Here is a 21187-nt window from a genome sequence, read left to right on the forward strand (position 1 = left end):
TATGTAAAACTTTATAAATAAATAAATAAGCTTCAGGTATGTCAACCTTGTTGGTGCCCCTCCTCTGACTTTGAGTTACATTCAGGGTCGGATGGGTAAGGCGGGCACTCGGGCAGTGGTTGAAGGGCCGGTATCCGAGTTCCAGCTGTGGGCCGCTTTTTTGGGCAGGCTGGGGGCTGATTTGGGTGCTATCTGTGCTGTTCGGATGCCGCCAGCGGCCCAGTGGGTGCCTGAGTGGCCTTTCTGGAGTCAGATGGGCGTCCATTACCTCCATTTTTATCAAGGGGCAGAGGTGTCACTCCCTTTCTCTCGCTGGGCCGGCCCATTAGGGTATGCAGATAGAGCGGAGGTAGAGAGGCTGAGCTGAAGTGGCCTCACTTGTATTCAGGGGTGGTTCACTAGTGTCAACTAATCCCTGCCTTTTTTTTTATCTACTTAAATTTAGCAAAACATGCCTCTGTCTGAGATCTCCTCCCTTTTTTTCATTAACCCCTTGCGTGCTCATGACGGAGCCACACCGTCATGAGCCACAGGCGGCGTGTGCTCATGACGGCGTGGTTCCGTCATGCGGCTGCCGCTCCTCCAAAGCGGCATTAATTCCTCGCCTTTGCGGGCGAATTAATGAGCGGGCGGGGTTGTGACGGAACCACGCCATCATGAGCACACGCCGCCCATGACACATGACGGCGTGGTTCCGTCACGAGCACAGCAGCGCCGCGCTCACCCCCTAGCCCCCCTGCGCCGCGGCGAAATTTGCGGCGAAGGGGTTAAACTTTCTCAAAGCAGTGTTTTGCGGAAAGGCAATCCGCAAATGTGGGCCACTTATTTTTTTGCGTGCCCGGGCCTATTTTTGATCCCAATCCAACCCTGGCCACATTCACCATCCGTGTCTTTCACGTTGACTGCAGAGGAGTCAGGAGGGGAGGTCAGCTTAAGTCCCACCGTGGCTGACTCTGTATTTGCCTGTGAAGGTTGCCGGAGACGGTAATCGCGGCCTTCCCGCGCAGACGGTGGAGCGCAGGGCCGGCTCATCAGGGCTGGCAGCTGGGTGTCTGGCTCCCTGTGACTGTGACGGATTGCCCATACAGAAGGAATGCGTCGGATACTTACAACCTGCCGCCACCATGATTAGGTCTGGGCGCGCTGCCAGCGCGCTCAGCCATTCACTGCCCGCGCTTCCGGTCGCGCGCCTGATTGGCCTCATGCAGGCCTTTGTTATTGTCACTGCGGCGGTAAGTGGAGGTCACGCTGATTGGACGCCTTCGGTAAGCGAGGGGCACCGGGCACGGAGCGTCTCGGACGCGGCACATTTACATGTTTAATCCCCGTGTTATTAGCTGTACTGCGTGTTTTTAAATGGCAGAACATTGGTGGATGACCAGCTAAAGTTTTAAATCGACGCTTTGACCTGTGCTGATGACGAGCAAGAGGTCTGTGAGGAGGCTGCCCCCTCTCCCCTCCTGTTTATAAGTGTGGCATGATATATATGTAAGCATGCATGCCAGTTCTCTTTCCACTGTATGCAAAAAATTGCCCGAACTGTCCAAGTACAAACGCAGGACTGTGATGCCACAAGCAGTGGTGTAATGCAAAATGATGGGGCCCCCCTCAGAATATAGTGGACCCTGAGTTCTCCCATCTCACACGTATACATTGGATTTAGGCTAAATGGGAGCCCCCTTGAAGGTCTGCCCCTCTCCTCCCTTGCGCTGCAGGGGCCTGAATTATACCCCTGACAATTAGGCCAATAGTGCCACACGTCACTGGATTTCTACTTTCTAGACCCATATCTTCCACAGTTCTAGTGTTCTCCTCCCCCCCCCCCCCCCCCCTCCGACTCTCTATAAAACCATAAAACGCTTCAGGTATATGATGTTCTTCTCACATGGATTATAAACATTACAAAACATGATGGATGAATGCTTGATTATATGCAGCACAAAACATGATGGAGGAATGCTTGATTATATGCAGCACAAAACATGATGGATGAATGCTTGATTATATGCAGCACAAAACATGATGGAGGAATGCTTGATTATATGCAGCACAAAACATGATGGATGAATGCTTGAATTAATCTCAGCTACTGGCAATTCCTCTATCCTTCATTCCAATACTTTGTTTTGTTAGCTCATATGCTTGATATATGTAGAGGGACCAACCATGTGCAAATCAGTGCTTCCCCAGCCCCAAAAGGAACTATTCATCCCAAAATTCTAGGCTGTGCTCATGCGAACAGGAGCACAACTGGAACTCCAGTCCAGCTTCAAAGTTGTTGGGCCTTCTTTGGAGGTGCAGCTTGTGTCTTGTCATACCCCGTCCCCTTAGGGGGACTCACTTAGCACAAAAAGCGATGGGTAGTGCACGTGAATGGTTCACGGCTAGTGTAATATATAGATTATACCATAACTATTCTAGATGGCAGATCTAGAAGCATGCTGCTATTAAAAGGAGTGATATACTTTGAAGTAAAACTATTGATAGCTAAGCCGTCCATATCTCACTAGGAAGCACCTTGAGGCATTTCCTTTAGCATACACATGCTATGCTGTCCTTTCGCTTACTAATTCATAGATGACTCCCATAAGTGGCAATGCATAAAAAGACTTTGCCACCACCAGTTAAAATATCTCACGGTGTGCATTGCACCTGCACATTCTGGAGCAATCTGAGACTTGTCATTTTTTTCCGAAGGACATTTCTGTCACTCATGTTTCTGTAACACATGTAGACATAGCCAAGGAGTGGTCCACAAAGCAAGGTAAGTGCTGGTTAATAGATGGAATACACACAGTACACCATGATGCACAGCCAGTTTAGGAAGTGAGTGAAGCCCAGAGGTCAGGTTCATATTCTGGCTTCTAAAAGCAGACTCCGAAAAGCAGGTTCTAGCAAAGCTTCTGTCTAAAGCACCCCCCACTGCCTCTGTGGATGTGCCCTGCAGGTAGGCAACCCAATGAAATACTTTGTAGATCTCAAATTCCAACATATGTACTGAATTCTGACCCTTGTACTCTCTTGGCATTAATATCTGTGCAAATTAATTCCCAAACAGAATTGTAAGCCTAAAATTCCAGAACTACCCTGGCTTCTACACAAAACAAATTGTGTGGCTCTGGGCAAACTACTTTATGTGTTAATTAATGCCTTAGTGTTACTAACTGCCTGACAGAAAAACTTAGAAACAGTCTAGATGTTGGTGGGACCATTTCATCCCGAGTTGATGGAGCTCCACTAAGTGATTCTTCTAGCCGGATCTCACATCTTCATAACTACCTTCAGCTGCACCATCTCCAGTGGCTCCCGGCACACCCGCAGCACTATCAGACATTGAGGAAGAAGTGCAAAAAAACACAAGGCAACAGGCCCTTTCCATCTGCGCACCCAGGATCTGGAACAACAATTCTGTATCCGTCAGGATGGCCCTAACACTGCTCCAATTTAGGAAAGATCTAAGGAACAGTACATCCGAATGCAGTAACAGTCCACTTTCACTTCTAAAAACCAATTACTCTTCCAGTTACCCATTGACTGTCTTTGCCTTTGACCCAGTGTAGCACTACACTGTCTTTCTGGCTTGGTTTGCTATTTATAAATACCACATAAATAATACAAGTGCTACATTAACAAGCATTGACAAAGCCAATAGCAATGAAATCTGCCCCAAACATGTAACATCCATGCACACAGTGACAATAATAATTGTATTTTGATATAAAGCTTCATAAGGCATTTCTGACATTTCTAATCGCAGTAAATAACAAGTGTTACTAACATCGAATTTAATTATATTGAACTCATCAGTCTCAAAAGGATGAAGGGCTGAGTCAGCTGGGCTAGGATTCTAACCTCCCAACCCACTGGCCGAGTTTTATTCACTAAGTTTTCCACATACAAGCAAATATTGGGACAGGGCATTATACCAAGATGCACCAGTTTACACATACATGCAATATATCCGCAGTCACCTAAACACAGAGACCAGCACACAGGAAGCCAAGCACACCGGCCAACAAGAACCCACAGACAAAGACCACATGGCATGCAGTCACCCATATGCACAAAGACATGTGGTATGTTCTTTTATTGTGCCAAACATACGTTTGATGATTATGATATCTTATTTTTGCGTCCCCATTTTTGAGGAACAAACAATACTGTACAAAGTTCTTTTTAATTTACCTTCATTTGTTGCCTGTCTTTGTTTTAAAAGATGTAGTGTTATGTTAACCAAGGCCTTTTGATTTTTACTAAAATTATGTGCATAATGAACTTGTCGGGCCTTCCAGCCAGCCCTCCTCATCCACTGCTCTGTGATTGAGTCATTCACTTATTTCATCTGCCTACAGAATGGGGCAGGGGATAAGCCCACTTCAGCCATTGGCTAGCTTCACTATGAGTGACATCACTTTGCCTTTTCATTAAGAGCCTACTCACAAAGTAGTTCCCTTAAATGCCAGGGAGTGTTGTGGTATTGTGTGATTTTGAAACTAAAATCTATTTTTGCTTTTAGACAGTGTTTTTATTTTTTTAGATTGATGAGGACCTGGCATCTTCTGCAACAATACATTTTTGCAAACACCATGGAAACAACCATTGAAAAAACAAAAAGGTTCAGAGCCTATCACAGTGTGACCTTTTGGTTTTGTCAGTGCTTGTTTTAATTGTTTTAATCTTTGTTTCTACGCAATATTCACCGTCTTGCAAGAGATATAACACAAAGCAGAACCCAACTTGACATTTTAGGCTATGTTATCTTTAATCAGAAGATTTTTCTATGTATCACATAGCAACCACAACAAATGCCGCCTCAAAGCGCTCTGAACACAACTGCTTTTGTGAATTCCAAAGCCAGTCAAATACTAATGAAAAGAACCAACATTGTATTAGAATGTGGGAAAGATACAGTTCACTTCTGAGTCATGACACTTGTGCACCTCTCTCTCTCGAGTCTCGACCACTCTCGAAGCAGCAGTTCATGTACCGACCCCTGGCTCCTTCTTGTATGTAAATATGCAATAATTTGATATGCATGATACACACAATATTAAATCTAACCTAAAAACGTCCATATAAACAATGTTTCCTGTGCTCCAGCGTTACTAAAAAGGTAACATTTACTGTGTTAAACTAGATTTCGAATATGTTGGGCACACCAGCTTTGAACAATAAAAGAAATGAACATGGGACCGAAGTTGCTGATTCATTTGTGACATTGTCACACTTTGTTGCACAACACACAGAAATACCAGCAATACGTCTAACGACGAGTTGAGGTGTATTTCAGTGAGGTGCACAACTTTACATTCATGACTTGTGCAGGCTGATAGATAGGAAATGAGTGACTTAGGGTGGTGAGCGGGGGTGGGGGTGGGGGGGGGGAGATGCTATTTGCTCAGTAATTAATTTTATTTAAACTGTCAAAATGTCAGTTGAAGTCACAAAGAACCTCGAAGTCGGGGCAAACCTTGGCTTCAAAACTCCCCACTTTCAGCTGCATTGTGGGACCATGAGCATTCCGTTGAACCCCACTTTCACGCCATGCAGTGATGGCGACTTTTGAAGATCCACCCTACGTCTCTTACCTTGCTCCTGATCTGCCCCGAGGTGGAGACCTTTCGGATGAGCTTGTGGGAGATTCCATCTTGCTCCCCCTCACTGTCCGAAGACTCTTCGCCCACGGCATCTGGCTGGGCCAGCCTGTCCATATCAAGGGAGGAAACAGACTCCCTGCCTTTCCTCTCAAAAAGGTCTCCTGGTGAAAGCTTCTCAGCCATCCTTAATGGCAGGAGATGCACGCGTCAAGCAGACCGGTGGACTGAACGGGCAAGCTCCAAGTTCTCCTCTCTCTGGTTGGCCTCATACAGTCCTGCAAAGTTGAAAAAAACACAATTAATGGGAAATAATGTATTTAGATCTGCATTCTATCTTTTTCAAGATAAAGCTTACATTTTTCTGTGTTCAGAATCTCATTACCCCATGCAAAAGATAAGGTCTTGAAATGCTTTTTGGCCAACTGCTTAGAATAACCATGGGAAATCAGTGTCTACCATAATGCTTCACGGTGCGTTGTGCAGAGTGCGTTGTTTAAATAGTTTGGCCAAGTGTTTGGCCAAGGTAAATATCTGGTGGAGTCTGTTGAAAGTGCATGCAGATGGTGGCTCTGAAGGTATGTTCCATGGAACGACTTATCGCATAACAGGTGGTCCGAGAAAAGGGATATGACTTTCAGTGATGGTTGATGTAACTTAAATTCCAACCTCATTTGCATTTGGCAAGTATAGACAGGTAGATGAAAAATGTGCCTGAACAGGTTACCCTGTGAATGACTTAGCCCGGGGCCTAAATCCTGGAAAGGCTGCCAAGCTATCATTGATGGATGGAAAGAAACTTGTAGTCTCCCGTGTCTTTGTGAATTGGCCCAAAATATCCTAGAAGGGAATACAATGGAAATACAATATGAATATTCCTATACAGTTAGTACAAACTGAGAGAACTGTAGCCTATTTGCTCTTTTACTAGTAAGGAGTTGGATTCTGGGCTGAATCCCAAAAAAATGTAAGCGAATGTAAAATGGTACTGCTGTAATACTACTTTCTTTACTTTGTGGATTGGCCCATTGTGTGAAATGTAATAGATTGTATTGCTCTTTTCTTAACCCTTTCGCTGCGGCGGCTATTCCGCCGCAGCGCTAACAGGGCGGGGGCGGCCGCGCGGCGGCCGCATGCTGGTGACAGAACCGCTCCGTCACCAGGCGCGGTTGAGCTGTGCTCGTGACGGAGCGGTTCCGTTATGGCCCGCCCCGCTCAATAGAACGCGCCGCGCAGGCGCGAAATCAGCGCCGCGCAGGGGCGGCGGCCGGGCTGTGACGGAACCGCTCCGTCATCAGCACAGCGCCACCGCAGCTGATGACGGAGCTGTTCCGTCATCAGCAGGGGAGGGGATAAAATGGAGAACATTAAATAATGAGAACCTCCAGGTCTAGAGTTGCTTGCCTGGGTTAAAAGAAATAGGAACTTTGAGCCTGAATGGAGCAACCTTGCAAGATCATACGGGCTGAAACGAGAGGCTATAGGGGATTTTTCAGTCGTGTATTCGATTCTGTGCATAAGACATGGGGGCAGATTTACTCAAATCTTACGCAACGCAGCACAGCAGGCAAGAAAGCTGTGCTGCATTGTGCAAGATGAAAAGAGCAGGGGAGCACCATGGTTACATAAATATGGCACTCTCCTCACCGCTCCTTAGTGATGGCGCAGAAATGTGCTTCCCTGCACCCTGGACACACTTTGCACCATAGTGCAAAGGTGTCTGCGTGAGTCTAGCATACGTTCTGTACTGGAAGGATGCCCTTCCAGGACATAATACCATGCTCAGACTAACTTTAAACGTTTTCCCACTTTGTACGAGCGCTGTACAGCGCAGCAAACACACACAGCGTGAAAAGTAAGGAGACATTAAAGCATTTCTTTTTCAAAACGCCTATTTGAAATGGATGTTATTATCTCATGCTAAACCTTGTCTACTTTTTAAAGTAAATAGTGTTTAGTGTCAGAAACCTTGGGTGGTTGCATGGGAACACCCATGCATCACCCATGGTACGCCCCCATGGCGTTAAATAATGCAAAGCAGTGGTAGGCGCTCCTTTGCGCTCCTTTCGAGTGGCTAAATACGTTTAAAGCTGGAAAGTAAATTGGAAAAAAAAGGTTTTGCGTTATTTTGCGTCACTTTTCCAACACAAAGAGTTTTCTAGTAATATTTCCAGCGCCTAGGATGATATTTCACATATAGGATGATTTAGCAGTGAAAAAATCCTTTTTATTTAAGTTTGTTCCTGTACTCTTATGCATCTATAGGATAATATCTTAACCTCTTTTTCCTTTTTTCAGGTTGACCCTTCAGCTAATTCTGAGCACCTCTGAAAAATAAACCAAGGTAATTAAGCAAGGCTTGAGATTTCCCAGGGCAAGCTGAATTGGCCTTCTGTGCCATAAAGTCAAAATGGTAATGGCAAAATGACATGAGAAACTGTGGACACAATTATTGAATAGAATTGGAAATCCAGTTCTCTCCTATAACAGCAAAGTCTAGAGCCCTGGCTACAAGCGTCTGTACTATAAACCGGTCTGATGGTTCATAGGAATGGCACCAACAGTGCTTGTCAATCAGAGCTCTGTGACACCTACTACCACTTGACATAGAAAACAAATTGCAAAACTGTGGAGAAACCTTCTGTAGATACATCTCCTGCCAGGCCTTCTCTTACAGCCTTGAAGGTATAGGGACCACCTAGCAGTAACAACAGTATGGCTTCTACACTTCCGCTGTCTGTAGCGGGGCACATAGCAAAATGGCCATGCTGCCATGGCTATTATATTACTTTACCAACATACCATTTTGTCTGAGAAACAGACAAGAGCAGTTGCCGCTGTTTGCTTTGGGCTCTTGAGAGGATTGAGACCCTTGCTTGGCTTTTTTCCTCCCAGAGCGCGCCAAACTATTGTGCAGGCCTCCATCCTTGCTAGGCTTGACCACAGAAATTCTCTATATCTGGGTGCCAACAAAGCTAGCATTAAATGCCTGCAGAGGGTTCAGAACGCCGCAGCGTGTATGTTAGTGGCTCTACCTAGATCCCATTCGGTGGCACATGTGCTCCCCAAGCTGCATTGGCTGCCCATCGAAGAACGCATTCAGTTTAAGGTGCTGTGCATCTCTCATAAAATCCTGATGCACCAAGCCCCTGTTGGGTTATCTGGTTTATTGAAGCCCTATATGCCCAGGCGTGCTTTGAGATCCGCCGACCGTGAGCTTGTCGGTGTCCCTCGAGTTTGGAGAGAGAGGGCTGGGGGCCGTTCGTTTGGCCTCTTGACAGTCAAACTCTGGAACTCTCTCCCAGCGCACACTCGAGGCATCCCCAATCTCTTTATGTTTCGCAAGAACATAAAAACCTGGCTGTTTCCATTATCTGATGTTTAGGCGCCCGTAGGTCTCTCTTTTCTTTTTCTGGTTTCTGCCTGCGCTGGGATGCCTCGTTGCTGAGGCAGCCATGCGCAATACAAATCGCTTATAAAATAAAATAAATAAAAACTTGTAATACTGATTGGCTTATCCCAAAAGCTTGATGGTGGGAACCTTGATCAAGGCTCCTCGCTCAGCCCGACCCTTTTCAACGTCTACATGAACTCCCTTGCAACCATCGCACGCCAACACAACCTAAACATCATCTCCTATGCTGACGACACCCAGCTGATCCTCTCCCTCACCAACGACCCCGCCACCGCCGGAGCCAGCCTCCAGGAAGGAATGAGAGACGTCGCAGAATGGATGAAGCTCAGCCGTCTGAAGCTGAACTCAGACAAGACGGAAGTCCGCATCCTCGGACCATCCCCCTCCGCCTGGGACGACTCCTGGTGGCCCCGTGCACTGGCCACCACCCCATTCCCACGGACCACCCACGCAACCTGGGTTTCATCCTGGACTCCTCCCTCATGATGACCAAGCAAGTCAACGCCGTCTTGTCATCATGTTTCAACACCCTGCGCATGCTCCGAAAGATCTTCCGGTGGATCCCCACCGAAACCAGAAAGACGGTCACCCAGGCCCTCATCACCAGCCGACTGGACTACGGGAACGCCCTCTATGCTGGAACCACAGCCAAACTACAGAAAAGACTCCAACGCATACAGAATGCTTCTGCAAGACTCATCCTGGACATCCCCCATCACAGCCACATCTCTGCCCACCTGAGAGACCTGCACTGGCTCCCCGTCAGCAAGAAGATCACGCTCAGGCTCCTCACCCACGCACACAAGGCTCTCCACGACATGGGCCCCAAATACCTCAACAACCGCCTCACGTTCTAAACACCCACCCGCCAGCTCCGATCCACCAGCCTCGCCCTCGCCACCGTCCCACGGATACGCAGAACTACCACCAGAGGAAGATCTTTATCCTACCTGGCGGCCAAGACATGGAACTCCCTCCCCACCCACCTACGGCTGACCCAGGACCATCTCTCCTTCAGGATGCAACTCAAAACCTGGCTCTTCGAGCAGTAGCAACACCCCCCCACCTCCCCCCAGTGCCTTGATACCCTAGCGGGTAAGTAGCACGCTCTATAAATGTGTTTGATTGATTGATTGATTGATCTGGGGAATGGGCAGGCGCAGAGTCAGATAATGCCGAAACGGAAGCTCCAGACTTTAAGGGTCGGTACTTGGTGGCCCACTGCAATGGCTCGCACTGTGGTTGGCGGACACCACATTTACAAAACAGGCTACACACACAAGTACGGAAGGAATCGATTCAAACATTGATGTTTACACCTCTCAAAGTGAAGAGAGACCTCCCTCTACTTGTTAGTATGGCATCTGTATGTCTGCAGCGAGGTATCGTGTACACATGACCAGCACTAAAATATGCACTGGCAATCCTCTTAAAGTCAACGCTAGATGCAGAGGGCCACATAACACAACCGAGGCGTACAGTGATGGTATGCAGCAGGGCTTGATACAATAGGGATCTTTACCTCAATGTCACTCTAATGAGTTTCCAGACACTGGTAGATGCATGGAACCTCCTTAGAAGGCAGCTGCTGCTCTGAGGAAGGGTCGGCATGCTCTCCAATGACAATGGAATATAGATGCTGCTGAGCCCCCAACACACACAATGATGCAGACATTATACATGATGGGGGTAGGCCGACAGATGATTACATGGCTCTACAAAAGCACTAAATGAGATGGCGGGGATCTCTCTCTGCCCACGGAGCGATAAATGGGAAAGTGGGTCATGCCGTCAACGACGAGGAGTGGCAAAAAGTGCGATACCACCCGAAGAAAGTCTCCCATAGTTCTACATTCAGATACATCCCATTTAATGTCTTACATAGGGCATACCTACAGGCAACTACACGCGTAGCAGTTTATCAGCCATAACTAACTCTGGCTGCATATGTAAAAGCTTTCTTTCCTGGTTTTCCGTTTTGGGGGCTAGGTTAAACAAAACGGTTATCGCCATGAATAGATACTTTACCTTGCAAAGACACAGTGACAATACAGTGTAACAATGTACATGAGGACTTCACCCAATCCATATATACAAAGTAAAGTTATAACACATATTTTCTTTACTACAGAAGTAACCATGCATTGCTATAATGGCTTGTATAACATATGAAAGTTTAAAAATACCAATAAAGATTTGTATTAAAAAAAATATGTGTCAGCGAGACTGAATAGTTCCCTACTGATTACAAGGATGGGACCTGGGTCAGAGACAAAAATATTGGTCTCCAAAATCTCCTTGACAGTTTTGGCTAGCTCAGTTGACAAGTCAAGGTTTAGTTCGTGAGAGGTGGTATCATGATTGATGAGATACAGTCATTGTTACTCACAATAAATATGACTGTCCTAGGGCTATTACTTGAAAGGAAATATCACTTTATAAAACATCTTAAATTCCTGGTACAGTAAATATTGAGAGTATAGTGTTATTCTTATATCTCTAGGACACACAGGTCAAAATCAATATTTGTTAAAGGCAGGGCCCATGTTACGTGAATTGTCCACTGGTTTGGGTGGTGCTCTAACCAGGTTATGGGGGAGAGCCTCGTATAGTAAACTATGGGTAAATGTTAGCCTATGAGAGTTCAGCACCCTGGACATTTCCAGCCTGGTCTAGAGTTTAAGAAGGTGTATGTTATCAACGGCCCCTCGCGGTGGGATGCCTGGCTTTCACCTTGTGGATACCCTGCCGGGGTTATCTCACAGGGGAATACCAGGACGGGTTCCCTAAGCAAGCGCCGGGAAACCCTTTGTGGGTAGCTGTGCGCTATATAAGCTCAAATACATTTACATTTACTTTTACATGGTGACACTCCACTCTACGTCACTCCACTCACACCCACTCTACTCCACTCTATGCCACTCAACTCAACTCTATTGCACTTCACTCTAATCCACTCTACTCCACTCTGCGCCAATCTATGCCACTTCACTCTAGGCCACTCTATGCCACTTCACTCTAGGCCACTCTATGCCACTTCACTCTAGGCCACTCTATGACACTTCACTCTAGGCTAATCTGCTACACTTTAATATTTCTAGAATCTCAGTGGGTAACCATTAAAGATTTGTTCTTTTGACTGTCCTTGAGAGCTCATGACCCACAACCTGCTTTCAAAGTCTGGTGTCCCCGGTGGGACCATAGAGTTTTATCTGAACATTTACTGTAATCCCCAGGGGATACCCACTCACTCCGTCCATCATATGGATATTTGCGGACAGTGAGGCTTAGGCGTAATTTTGCAATACATTTTTAGCATTTTAAAAGGCCCATCGGCCCTCCCTAACAGCAACTTCTGACCATCCCTGATCTCGCAATCAATGCACCACATTTTTGTGTCCTGCAAGATCCCAGCAGTGATGACAGTTGCTCCGGTGCCATCAATTTAATAGGTTAGTTGAAGGTCTCTGATGGGCTCATTTATCCAAGGAAATCCTCTTGAATGACTTGCAAACGATTGACCATTGTGGTTCCTGGTTCCATAAAATGATACAGACATGTTGTAGCTGGTGCATTTGTCCATGTATGCATTGAAGTCATTATGGGTAAGAAATGGTGTGATGGCTAGACTGTTGGCTGTGTAATAAGGAGCCCAAGTGGCAGATTAACTATGGTCTCTGCAATGCAACACTACATGAAAAAAGAGCAGTGTTGCATCAGCTGAACTGAGAAATGAAGCTCCTGGGGAATATTTTGGTACAGGAGGTCTGTATTACACAGCAGGGTTCACTAAATTATACGGCAAGAAAGGGCAAATTATGCGGCGTAATGCAGCACATTCTGGGGCAGTATTATCTTGTTATTTTTTCGTTTAAAGATATATTAGTACTGTCTAGGATAAGTGCCACCTCATTAGTACGCATTTGACTCATAAATACAGCAATCAGCAACTGAAACATGACCAGTTAATTTCTGTAAAGTATCTGCCACTGCAGGGCAAATGCGGTTGGCGTCTTTTAGTAATTTAAGACATTTTACATATATTGTCAGACGATGTTGAGTCTGTGCAACCTGTTCATGTTGGCCAGGGGGGTCACGTATGTGTTGAAGTTGGCGGGGCTGAGGGATGAGCCTTGGGGGATGCCGCAGATGATGACCAAGATGTGATGGGAGATGGTATCGAAGGTGGCGGATAGGTCCAGGAGGATGAGGGCTGCTGTTTCGCCGCGGTCTGAGAGGGCCCTGATGTCGTCTGTGGTGGCATTCAGGGCTGTCTTGGTCCTGGGGTTAGTTCGAAATCCAGATTGAGAGGGGGTTGCTGTATTTGGTGAGTTCCTGGTTGATTGCCTTCTTGATAGGCTTCGTTGGAATGGGGTGCAGAGAGATAGGCTGATAGTTATTTGCTTCTGCTGGTTTGGCATATGGTTTCTTTATGAGGGGCCTCACTTCAGCATACTTCCAGTCCTCCAGGAAGGAGGCTGAAGTGATGGAGGTGTTCAGGACTTTCTGGAGCTCATTGCCATTCATCTTGTTGCCGAGTTTGAAGATGTGGTGGGGCCAAGAGTCTGTGGGTGCTCCTGAGTGCACGGTGTTCATGATGGAGATTGTGGCTTGAGTTGTGGGAGGGTCCTAATGGGTGATCAGGTGTTTGGGGTTTGGGTTCGTGGGTGTGAGCAGGCTGATGCTGTAGGTGCCGGGGGTTGGAGTTTGACGTTTTTATAGATGATTGAGACCTTGCTGTAGAAGAAATCCACCAGGGTGTCACACAGTTCTAGGGAGAGGGTGATGTAGGTCTTGGTGGCTCTGGGGTTGGAGAACTGCTTCATGTTGGCAGATAGCTCCTTGCTGCAGTTTTTACTGACTTCTATGCGGCTTCCCAGGTCGTTCTTCTTTGTTTCTTTCAGGAGGCGGTGGGATTGGTTGAGTGCTGTCTTGAAGGTAGTATGGTCTCCTGTCTCTTTGCTGGTGCACCATTTCCTTTCTAGTTGCTGGTGGATGCTTTTGGTGGATTTCAGCTCCACAGTGAATCCGCTGGCTCTTCTGGCTGGTCATTTGGATTTGTCTGGCTTGGTGGGGGTGATGGTGTTGGCACATTCTGTAATCCATGGGAGAAGTTCTTTGCAGCCTGTTCTGGGTTGGATGTTGTGTCTGGGAGATGAGAGTTGAGAGCATTGTTCCACTGGTCTTCTGATATCTTTTTCCAGTTTTTGCCTGTGGAGGGCATGGTGCCAGTGTTGGTAGTCCCGAGATGGTGAAGTGGACCTTGTAGTGGTCGGTCCAGGTGAGCTGTGAGACGTGGTTGTACTTGACTCTGTCGTTGGACGTGAACATGGGTCGAGCGTGTGTACTGCGATGTGGGTAGGGTCAGTGACAAGTTGTTTGAGGCCAGTGTTGCTCATGCTTCCCAGGAGGTCGGTTTTGTTGGTGTCGCTGGGGTCCTCGAGGTGGAATTTAAGATCCCGTAGGAAGATGTGCTCGGAGCCTATGGCGATCGGAGCAATGAGGTCTGGGACGTGGTCCTGGTGGTCTGTAGGCGAGGGAGCCTCTGATGGTGCTTTTTCCATCTGTGTGGATGATGGCAGTTCCACAACGTTGTTTGTTGGTTCAGTCCCAATGTGTTATCTTGCAGTCTAGGCTTGATTTCACTCAAGTCCCTTTGAACTATGGTATAAGGATGTGGCCACTGGCGAAGGCAGAATAAGGTACGGCAGCACTCAAAGAGAGAGGCAAATGGTATTGTGTTAAACTTTGTCAAAGCATAGAATTTTGTGCTGGAAGGGTTCCCTTCCAGTATAAGCCTAGCCTTGATTTCACTCAAACCCCTTTGCACTGTGGTATAAGGGTGTGGCCACTGGCGCAAGGCAGAATAAGGTATGGCAGCACTCGAGGAGAGAGCAACAGCATAATATGTTAATAGATGTGCTCTCTCGTTTTCACTGCGTATCGTAAATACAGTTAATCTGTCCCTTCATTTCCAAGACCAAGCACTCCTAACATATAATGCCTAGCAGTACGGATTTTATTTATTTATTTAAACAGTTTTATTTATTTATTTATTTATTTATTTATTGACATTTGTAGAGCGCGGCGAATACCCGTGGGCGTCTCGGCGCTAGTTAAGGGATGGATCAGCAACTGGGGTAAAGAAGATATACAAGGCTATTGGTCAAATAACCACGTCTTTAGCTGTTTGCGGAATGTGAACAGGCAGGGACTTGCTCGGATATGTGCAGGAAGGGTGTTCCAGAGTCTAGGGGCGGCAACCAGGAAACGCCTGTCGCCCCAGGTGACTGTTCTAGTGCAAGGCACAGCCAAGAAGTTCTGAATAGAGGAACGAAGAGATCGGGTTGGGACATGATGGAGAAGATTCTGTTTGAGAAAGTGGGGACCTTGATTATTGAGTGACTTGTAAACAATACACAGCGATTTGAATTTGATACGGCTGCGTATCGGGAGCCAATGGAGATCCCTAATGATGTTTGTAACTGGTGCGAACTTGGGGATCCCAGCCAGCATTCGTGCGGCTGCATTTTGGATTGACTGCATCTTATTTGTCACTCGGACTTGGGCATTTAAGAATAGAGCGTTACAATAGTCCAAGGAGGACAGGACTAGTGCGCTGGCTAGACCCAAAGGTATCAGAGGGCTTTACAAGGGTTGAGAGAGGAACAAATTGCAAAATAACATTAGTGTGAAAAGGTAAGATGCAAGACAATAAGAACAATATGCAAAGGACCTTAATTACATGAACAAGAAAATAAGGCGTACATTTAGGCCAAAACCGGGAATTAATAGTTAAGCTAGCGTGGGTGGTCAGGTATGAGGGGGGACAGTGTGGAGGTAGGGGGGAAGTGAGGCAGTGGTGGAGAGGTGATAACATGTGGGAGTAGGCAGTGAATATAAGAGAAGTAATAGGGGGAGGGTGGAAGTATATGTAAGGAAAACAAGCATTGGAAATGCAATAGGTCTCGCATTAGAAAAGTTGGAGTTATTGGTATTGTAAATGACATATGTTATTTATTTGTTGTTTTTTAAAATTGCTAAATTGATGGCTTTGTTATTTACAATGCCAATAGTTATAACTTTTGCGAATGTGACACCTATAGCATTTGGAATGCAACATTTTTTGTATTTACGTGACTTAGATGGCAGCTCTTGTCGTTAGGCCACATCTCTAGAGAGCAGGAGAGTGCAGCAGGGGAGAGAAGCACAGCAATGCAATAGGTCTTGCATTAGGAAAGTTTGAGCTATTGGTATTGTAAAGGACACATTTTTTATTTATGTGCTTGTTTTTAAAATAGCGAAATAATAGCTTTGTTATTTACAATGCCAATCGTTTTATCTTTCACAAATGTGACACCTATTGTAACACAATATGTGTTGTGAGGGTGAGTGAGGGTGAGGTGTTGAGGGTGAGGCGTTGAGGGTGAGGCGTTGAGGGTGAGTGAGGGTGAGTGAGGGTGAGGGGGTGAGGGGTTGAGGGTGAGTGAGGGTGAGGGGGTGAGGGGTTGAGGGTGAGTGAGGGAGAGGGTGAGGGGTTGAGGGTGAGTGAGGGTGAGGTGTTGAGGGTGAGTGAGGGTGAGGGTGAGTGAGGGTGAGGTGTTGAGGGTGAGTGAGGGTGAGGGTGAGGCGTTGAGGGTGAGTGAGGGTGAGTGAGAGTGAGGGTGAGTGAGGGGTTGAGGGTGAAGGGTTGAGGGTGAGGGAGGGTGAGGGTGAGGGGTTGAGGGTGAGTGAGGGTGAGGGGTTGAGGGTGAGTGAGGGAGAGTGAGGGTGAGTGTGGGTGAGGGTGTGTGAGGGTGAGGGGTTGAGGGTGAGTGAGGGTGAGTTAGGGTGAGGGGTTGAGGGTGGGTGAGGGTGAGTGAGGGTGAGGGTGAGTGAGGGTGAGGGGTTGAGGGTGAGTGAGGATGAGTGAGAGTGAGGGTGAGTGAGGGGTTGAGGGTGAGGGGTTGAGGGTGAGTGAGGGTGAGGGGTTGAGTGAGGGTGAGGGGTTGAGGGTGAGTGAGGGTGAGGGTGAGTGAGGGTGAGGGTGAGGGTGAGTGAGGGTGAGGGTGAGTGAGTGAGGGTGAGGGGTTGAGGGTGAGTGAGGGTGAGGGTGAGTGAGGGTGAGGGTGAGTGAGGGTGAGTGAGGGTGAGGGTGAGGGGTTGAGGGTGAGTGAGGGTGAGTGAGGGTCACCATCGCTCCTCTCCCTTCCCAGCTATTGTGTGATTCTCTGAATCAATTCTTTGTGGACAAAATTGTCAAAATTAAAACCAGCATTTCTGTCCACGTCTCTTCAGTTTCCCCTCCTCCCATTCCTTCCCTTTCCCATCGCACCGACACCCTCACCCAGCTCCCACTCATTTCTGAAGACAAATTCCTTTCCCTTCTGTTTAAAGTCTCCTCCGGATCTCCTAGCGATTGTTGCCCCCCGTCGGCCCTACGAGAAGCCTTCACTTCATGCCCGGACCCCCCTTTAGCTCTTCTAAATAACTCCTTGACTACGGGGGTGGTCCCAGGATCTTTTAAACGGGCAGAAGTGGTCGCTATCTTGAAAAAACCCACGGCTGACCAGTCCAACATGAGCAACTATCGCCCAATTTCTCTCCTCCCCTTCCTCAGTAAGGTTTTGGAGTCTCACGTTACCCAAACCCTTACCTTTTTTGTGGAAGACTCCTGTGTTTTGGACCCCCAGCAGGCTGGATTTAGACCAGCACATTCCACAGAAGCAGTCATCCTCTCTGTGATGGACGAACTTCGCAGGGGCGCCGACACTAACATCTGTCAGGCCCTGGTCCTTTTGGATCTGTCAGCCGCCTTTGACACGGTCGACCATGACATCCTGGTCGACCGTGTCAGAGAGGCTGGCATCCAGGGCACTGCCCTGGACTGGGTGCGCTCTTTCCTGACCCTCCGCCACCAGGCCGTCAGGCTGTCTCAGTTCTCCGCCTCTCAAGTCGAGCTGACCTGTGGTGTCCCTCAGGGCTCTTCCCTTTCCCCTCTTCTTTTTAATTTATATTTGGCCCCGTTAATCCGTTCCCTTCACCGTTTCAATGTCTCCGCATTTAACTATGCGGATGACATTCAATTGGTCTTCACCATTGACTCCGGGTCCGAATCCATCTCTACCTTTCAAAATACCCTTTGTTTCATCAGTGATTGGATGGGCGCAAACCACCTGAAACTCAACCCCGACAAGACCGAGCTGGTGCTTGTCGGGGGACCCTCCAATCCTTGGCATCCCTCCTTCTGGCCGGCCAGCCTGGGTACCCCGCCTTGTCCTGTCAATTCAGCAAAAAGTCTGGGTGTTGTCATCAGCAACGATCTATCGATGACACCCCAGATTAGTGCCGTAGTCTCCTCTAGTCATTTTCAGCTCAGGAAGATACGCAAGATCTCTCGCCTACTTACCACCGATGCCCTCACTCTGGCCTTACTTGCGTTAGTCATGTCTAGGCTTGACTACGCGAACGTATTATATGTAGGCATCCCTGTTTACCAACTTAGGAGACTCCAGCTGATTCAAAACCAGGCCGCCCGTCTGATTTATCATCAGCCGAGAGATCAACATGTCCAACCGCTTTTAAAGGATCTCCACTGGCTCCCGGTCTCTGCTCGTTGCAAATTCAAGCTGGGTTGTATCATCTTCAAATCCCTCTCTGGTCAGGGCCCCGTTTTCATTTCTTCTCTGCTTTATCCCTATGTCCCCCCCCGCACCCTCCGGTCCTCCCATATGGCCCTTTTATCTGTTCCCAGATTCAAGCGGAAGAAACATGGTGGCCTTAGGTTCTCCTTCCTAGCCCCGTACTTTTGGAATTCTTTACCTCTCCCGCTCAGGCTATCCTCCCCCTATTCCAGTTTCAGATCCTCCCTCAAAACTCACCTCTTCACTGAAGCCTACAATTAAATTCTTATTTATTGTTATGTTAGCTCTGTCTCTCTCTGCTCTCTCCAAACAGCGCCAAGGAACCTAATGGTGTTAGTGCGCTCTACAAATCAATTTAACATAACATAACATAACAGGGTGAGTGAGGGTGAGTGAGGGTGAGGGGTTGAGGGTGAGTGAGGGTGAGGGTGAGGGGTTGAGGGTGAGTGAGGGTGAGGGTGAGGGAGGGTGTAGGTTGCAGTACTGCGGAAGAGCGGTGCGCATTGATAGGTCACGAGACCTAAAGAGAGCCTCTAAGAATGAAAACAAGTGTCAGAATAGCCAGCCAAGTAAGAACTATCCACTCTAGAATGAGCTGTGCCTGTCAGCGATGTAGAACTGGCAGGCAATTACATGAGTAAGGTAACTTGACCGTGCTGCAGGTCGAAGAAATCGATAATGATTCTGTGGCTCAGGAACTCGTGACTGCCACTTGAAGAAATATGCTCCAGCTGCGAGGAGAAATAGATAAGATTATGTGGCCTAAGAACTCGTGACTGCCTTTGAAGAAATCTGAAAAACAGAGCTCCCGCTGTGTGCACAACACCGCTCTGCACGGGTAAAAACTCAGTCCCAGAAGGAAGACAGCGGGTAGAACGTTCGCTGAGGCCCAACAGCTGAGCGCACACTAGACGGGAGGCCGCCGAACGCTCTGGCAAGAGAGTTCCCGCTGAGAGGAATCACTGTGTGGAGATGTGAGCTGGGGGATGGGGCGGAGCGGGTTAAAAAAAAAAAAAGACGGAGGGAAGGCAGATAAGGGGAGGGGGGAGGAGAAATGCGACACGGCGGGCAGGGGAGGGTTAGGCAGCCATCTGTTCAAAACCACTGGCTACAACTGACGGAAGCGGCACAAGGCCAAGAGAGTTCAGATAACACCGCAACTCCAGGGGGAGAATGTCGCTTCAATTGCAATCACTAGGAAAGGTGAGTTCAGATAACATCACAACTCCAGGGTGAGAGCGTCGCTACAAATAGTAATCGCTGGGCAGATGAGGCAATTCAATACCAGGGCGCTCACGAAACACTCCGACAGAACAGTTGAGGGAAACGCGCTGTAGATACAGCACTGCGTGAAAGGTAGCGATAAACAATGCCCAAGATAAAAACCAGGATTAAAGGACGTTTACTAACAAGTATGATCCAGTGAAGCTTCTCAGTTGTAACGAAACATATCTGGTCAAGTGGGAAATCAAACAATGGGTCCGGGCAGATGTCGAACATTCTGTTTACGGGTGTTAAAGGTGCTTCAGAGAGTAAGCATGTAATATCAAGAGCTTCAATTGAAAGGGAAATATTTCTACATAGTATTTGAACTTGAAATGTAATTTTTAAATTAGCTTCCCGTTGATCTTGCTGAAATACCCTAGCAATGAGTATAATGAAGCTTCAGTGAATAAGATAATATATTCCAATCTATGGGAGGTGTGGCAGGCAGGAGAAAGTCAGGAGAGGGAGGAGGGGGAACTGCTTGCGAAATGAAATTAAAAGCGGCCGGGCGGGAAATGCTCTCGGTAGCATTCGTTTGTAATACAGCAAATAAGTAATCCTTTCCTTTGTTGTAAACAAGGAGCAGCGAGATCTTCAAGATAAAAACCAGGATTAAAGGACGTTTACTAACAAGTATGGGCTTCTCAGTTGTAACGAAACATATCTGGTCAAGTGGGAAATCAAACAATGGGTCCGGGCAGATGTCGAACATTCTGTTTACGGGTGTTAAAGGTGCTTCAGAGAGTAAGCATGTAATATCAAGAGCTTTAATCCTTTCCTTTGCACGGCGGGCAGGGGAGGGGGCGGAGCGGGGAGAGGGAACAGACGGAGGGAAGGCAGATAAGGGGAGGGGGGAGGAGAAATGCGACACGGCGGGCAGGGGAGGGGGCGGAGCGGGGGCCTGGAGTGCGGCTGAGGGAACTGATGTGCACGCGCTTTTAAGCTCAATGTGCATGCGCATTGAGCTTAAAAGTCACGGGCACTGCAAGGAATCGCCACGATTCCTTGCAAGTCAGTTAAAGAGTGGTTAAGCCCCCATAGTCTCGCAAGCTCGATGCGCATGCGCATCGACAGGCGAGACCTAAAAAGAGGGGCGGGAGTAGGTCAGGTCTAAAGTGGCGAGAACATGGCACCATCATGGGCAGGATGTGAGCCCCTGTTTGGTGGCAGGATTGAGGACCCCAGTATTTTTTTTAAAGGGGTCGCTTGAGATCTTTTTTTGAAGCTGAGGTAGGAGGGATTGCAGTGTAGTTCTTTGGGGAGTGAGTTCCAAATAGTGGGAGCATTTC

The 21187-nt window shown here is 47.6% G+C and overlaps 1 protein-coding gene across 4 annotated transcripts in view; it reads right to left on the bottom strand.

Annotated features, from left to right (window-relative positions):
• LOC147689140 (diacylglycerol kinase delta-like) overlaps positions 1-21187 on the bottom strand; it is a 676657-nt gene that overhangs the window by 504438 nt on the left and 151032 nt on the right. For all 4 annotated transcript variants that reach the window (XM_086942029.1, XM_086942028.1, XM_086942025.1 and 1 more), the window contains exon 2: positions 5589-5872. In XM_086942029.1, the coding sequence (XP_086798155.1) occupies positions 5589-5780 (192 nt within the window). In that variant the 5' untranslated portion in view covers positions 5781-5872. The remainder of the gene's footprint in view (positions 1-5588; positions 5873-21187) is intronic.

This window comes from Lissotriton vulgaris, chromosome 10, assembly GCF_964263255.1.
Source record: "Lissotriton vulgaris chromosome 10, aLisVul1.2, whole genome shotgun sequence".
NCBI classification, from domain to species: Eukaryota; Metazoa; Chordata; class Amphibia; order Caudata; family Salamandridae; genus Lissotriton; species Lissotriton vulgaris.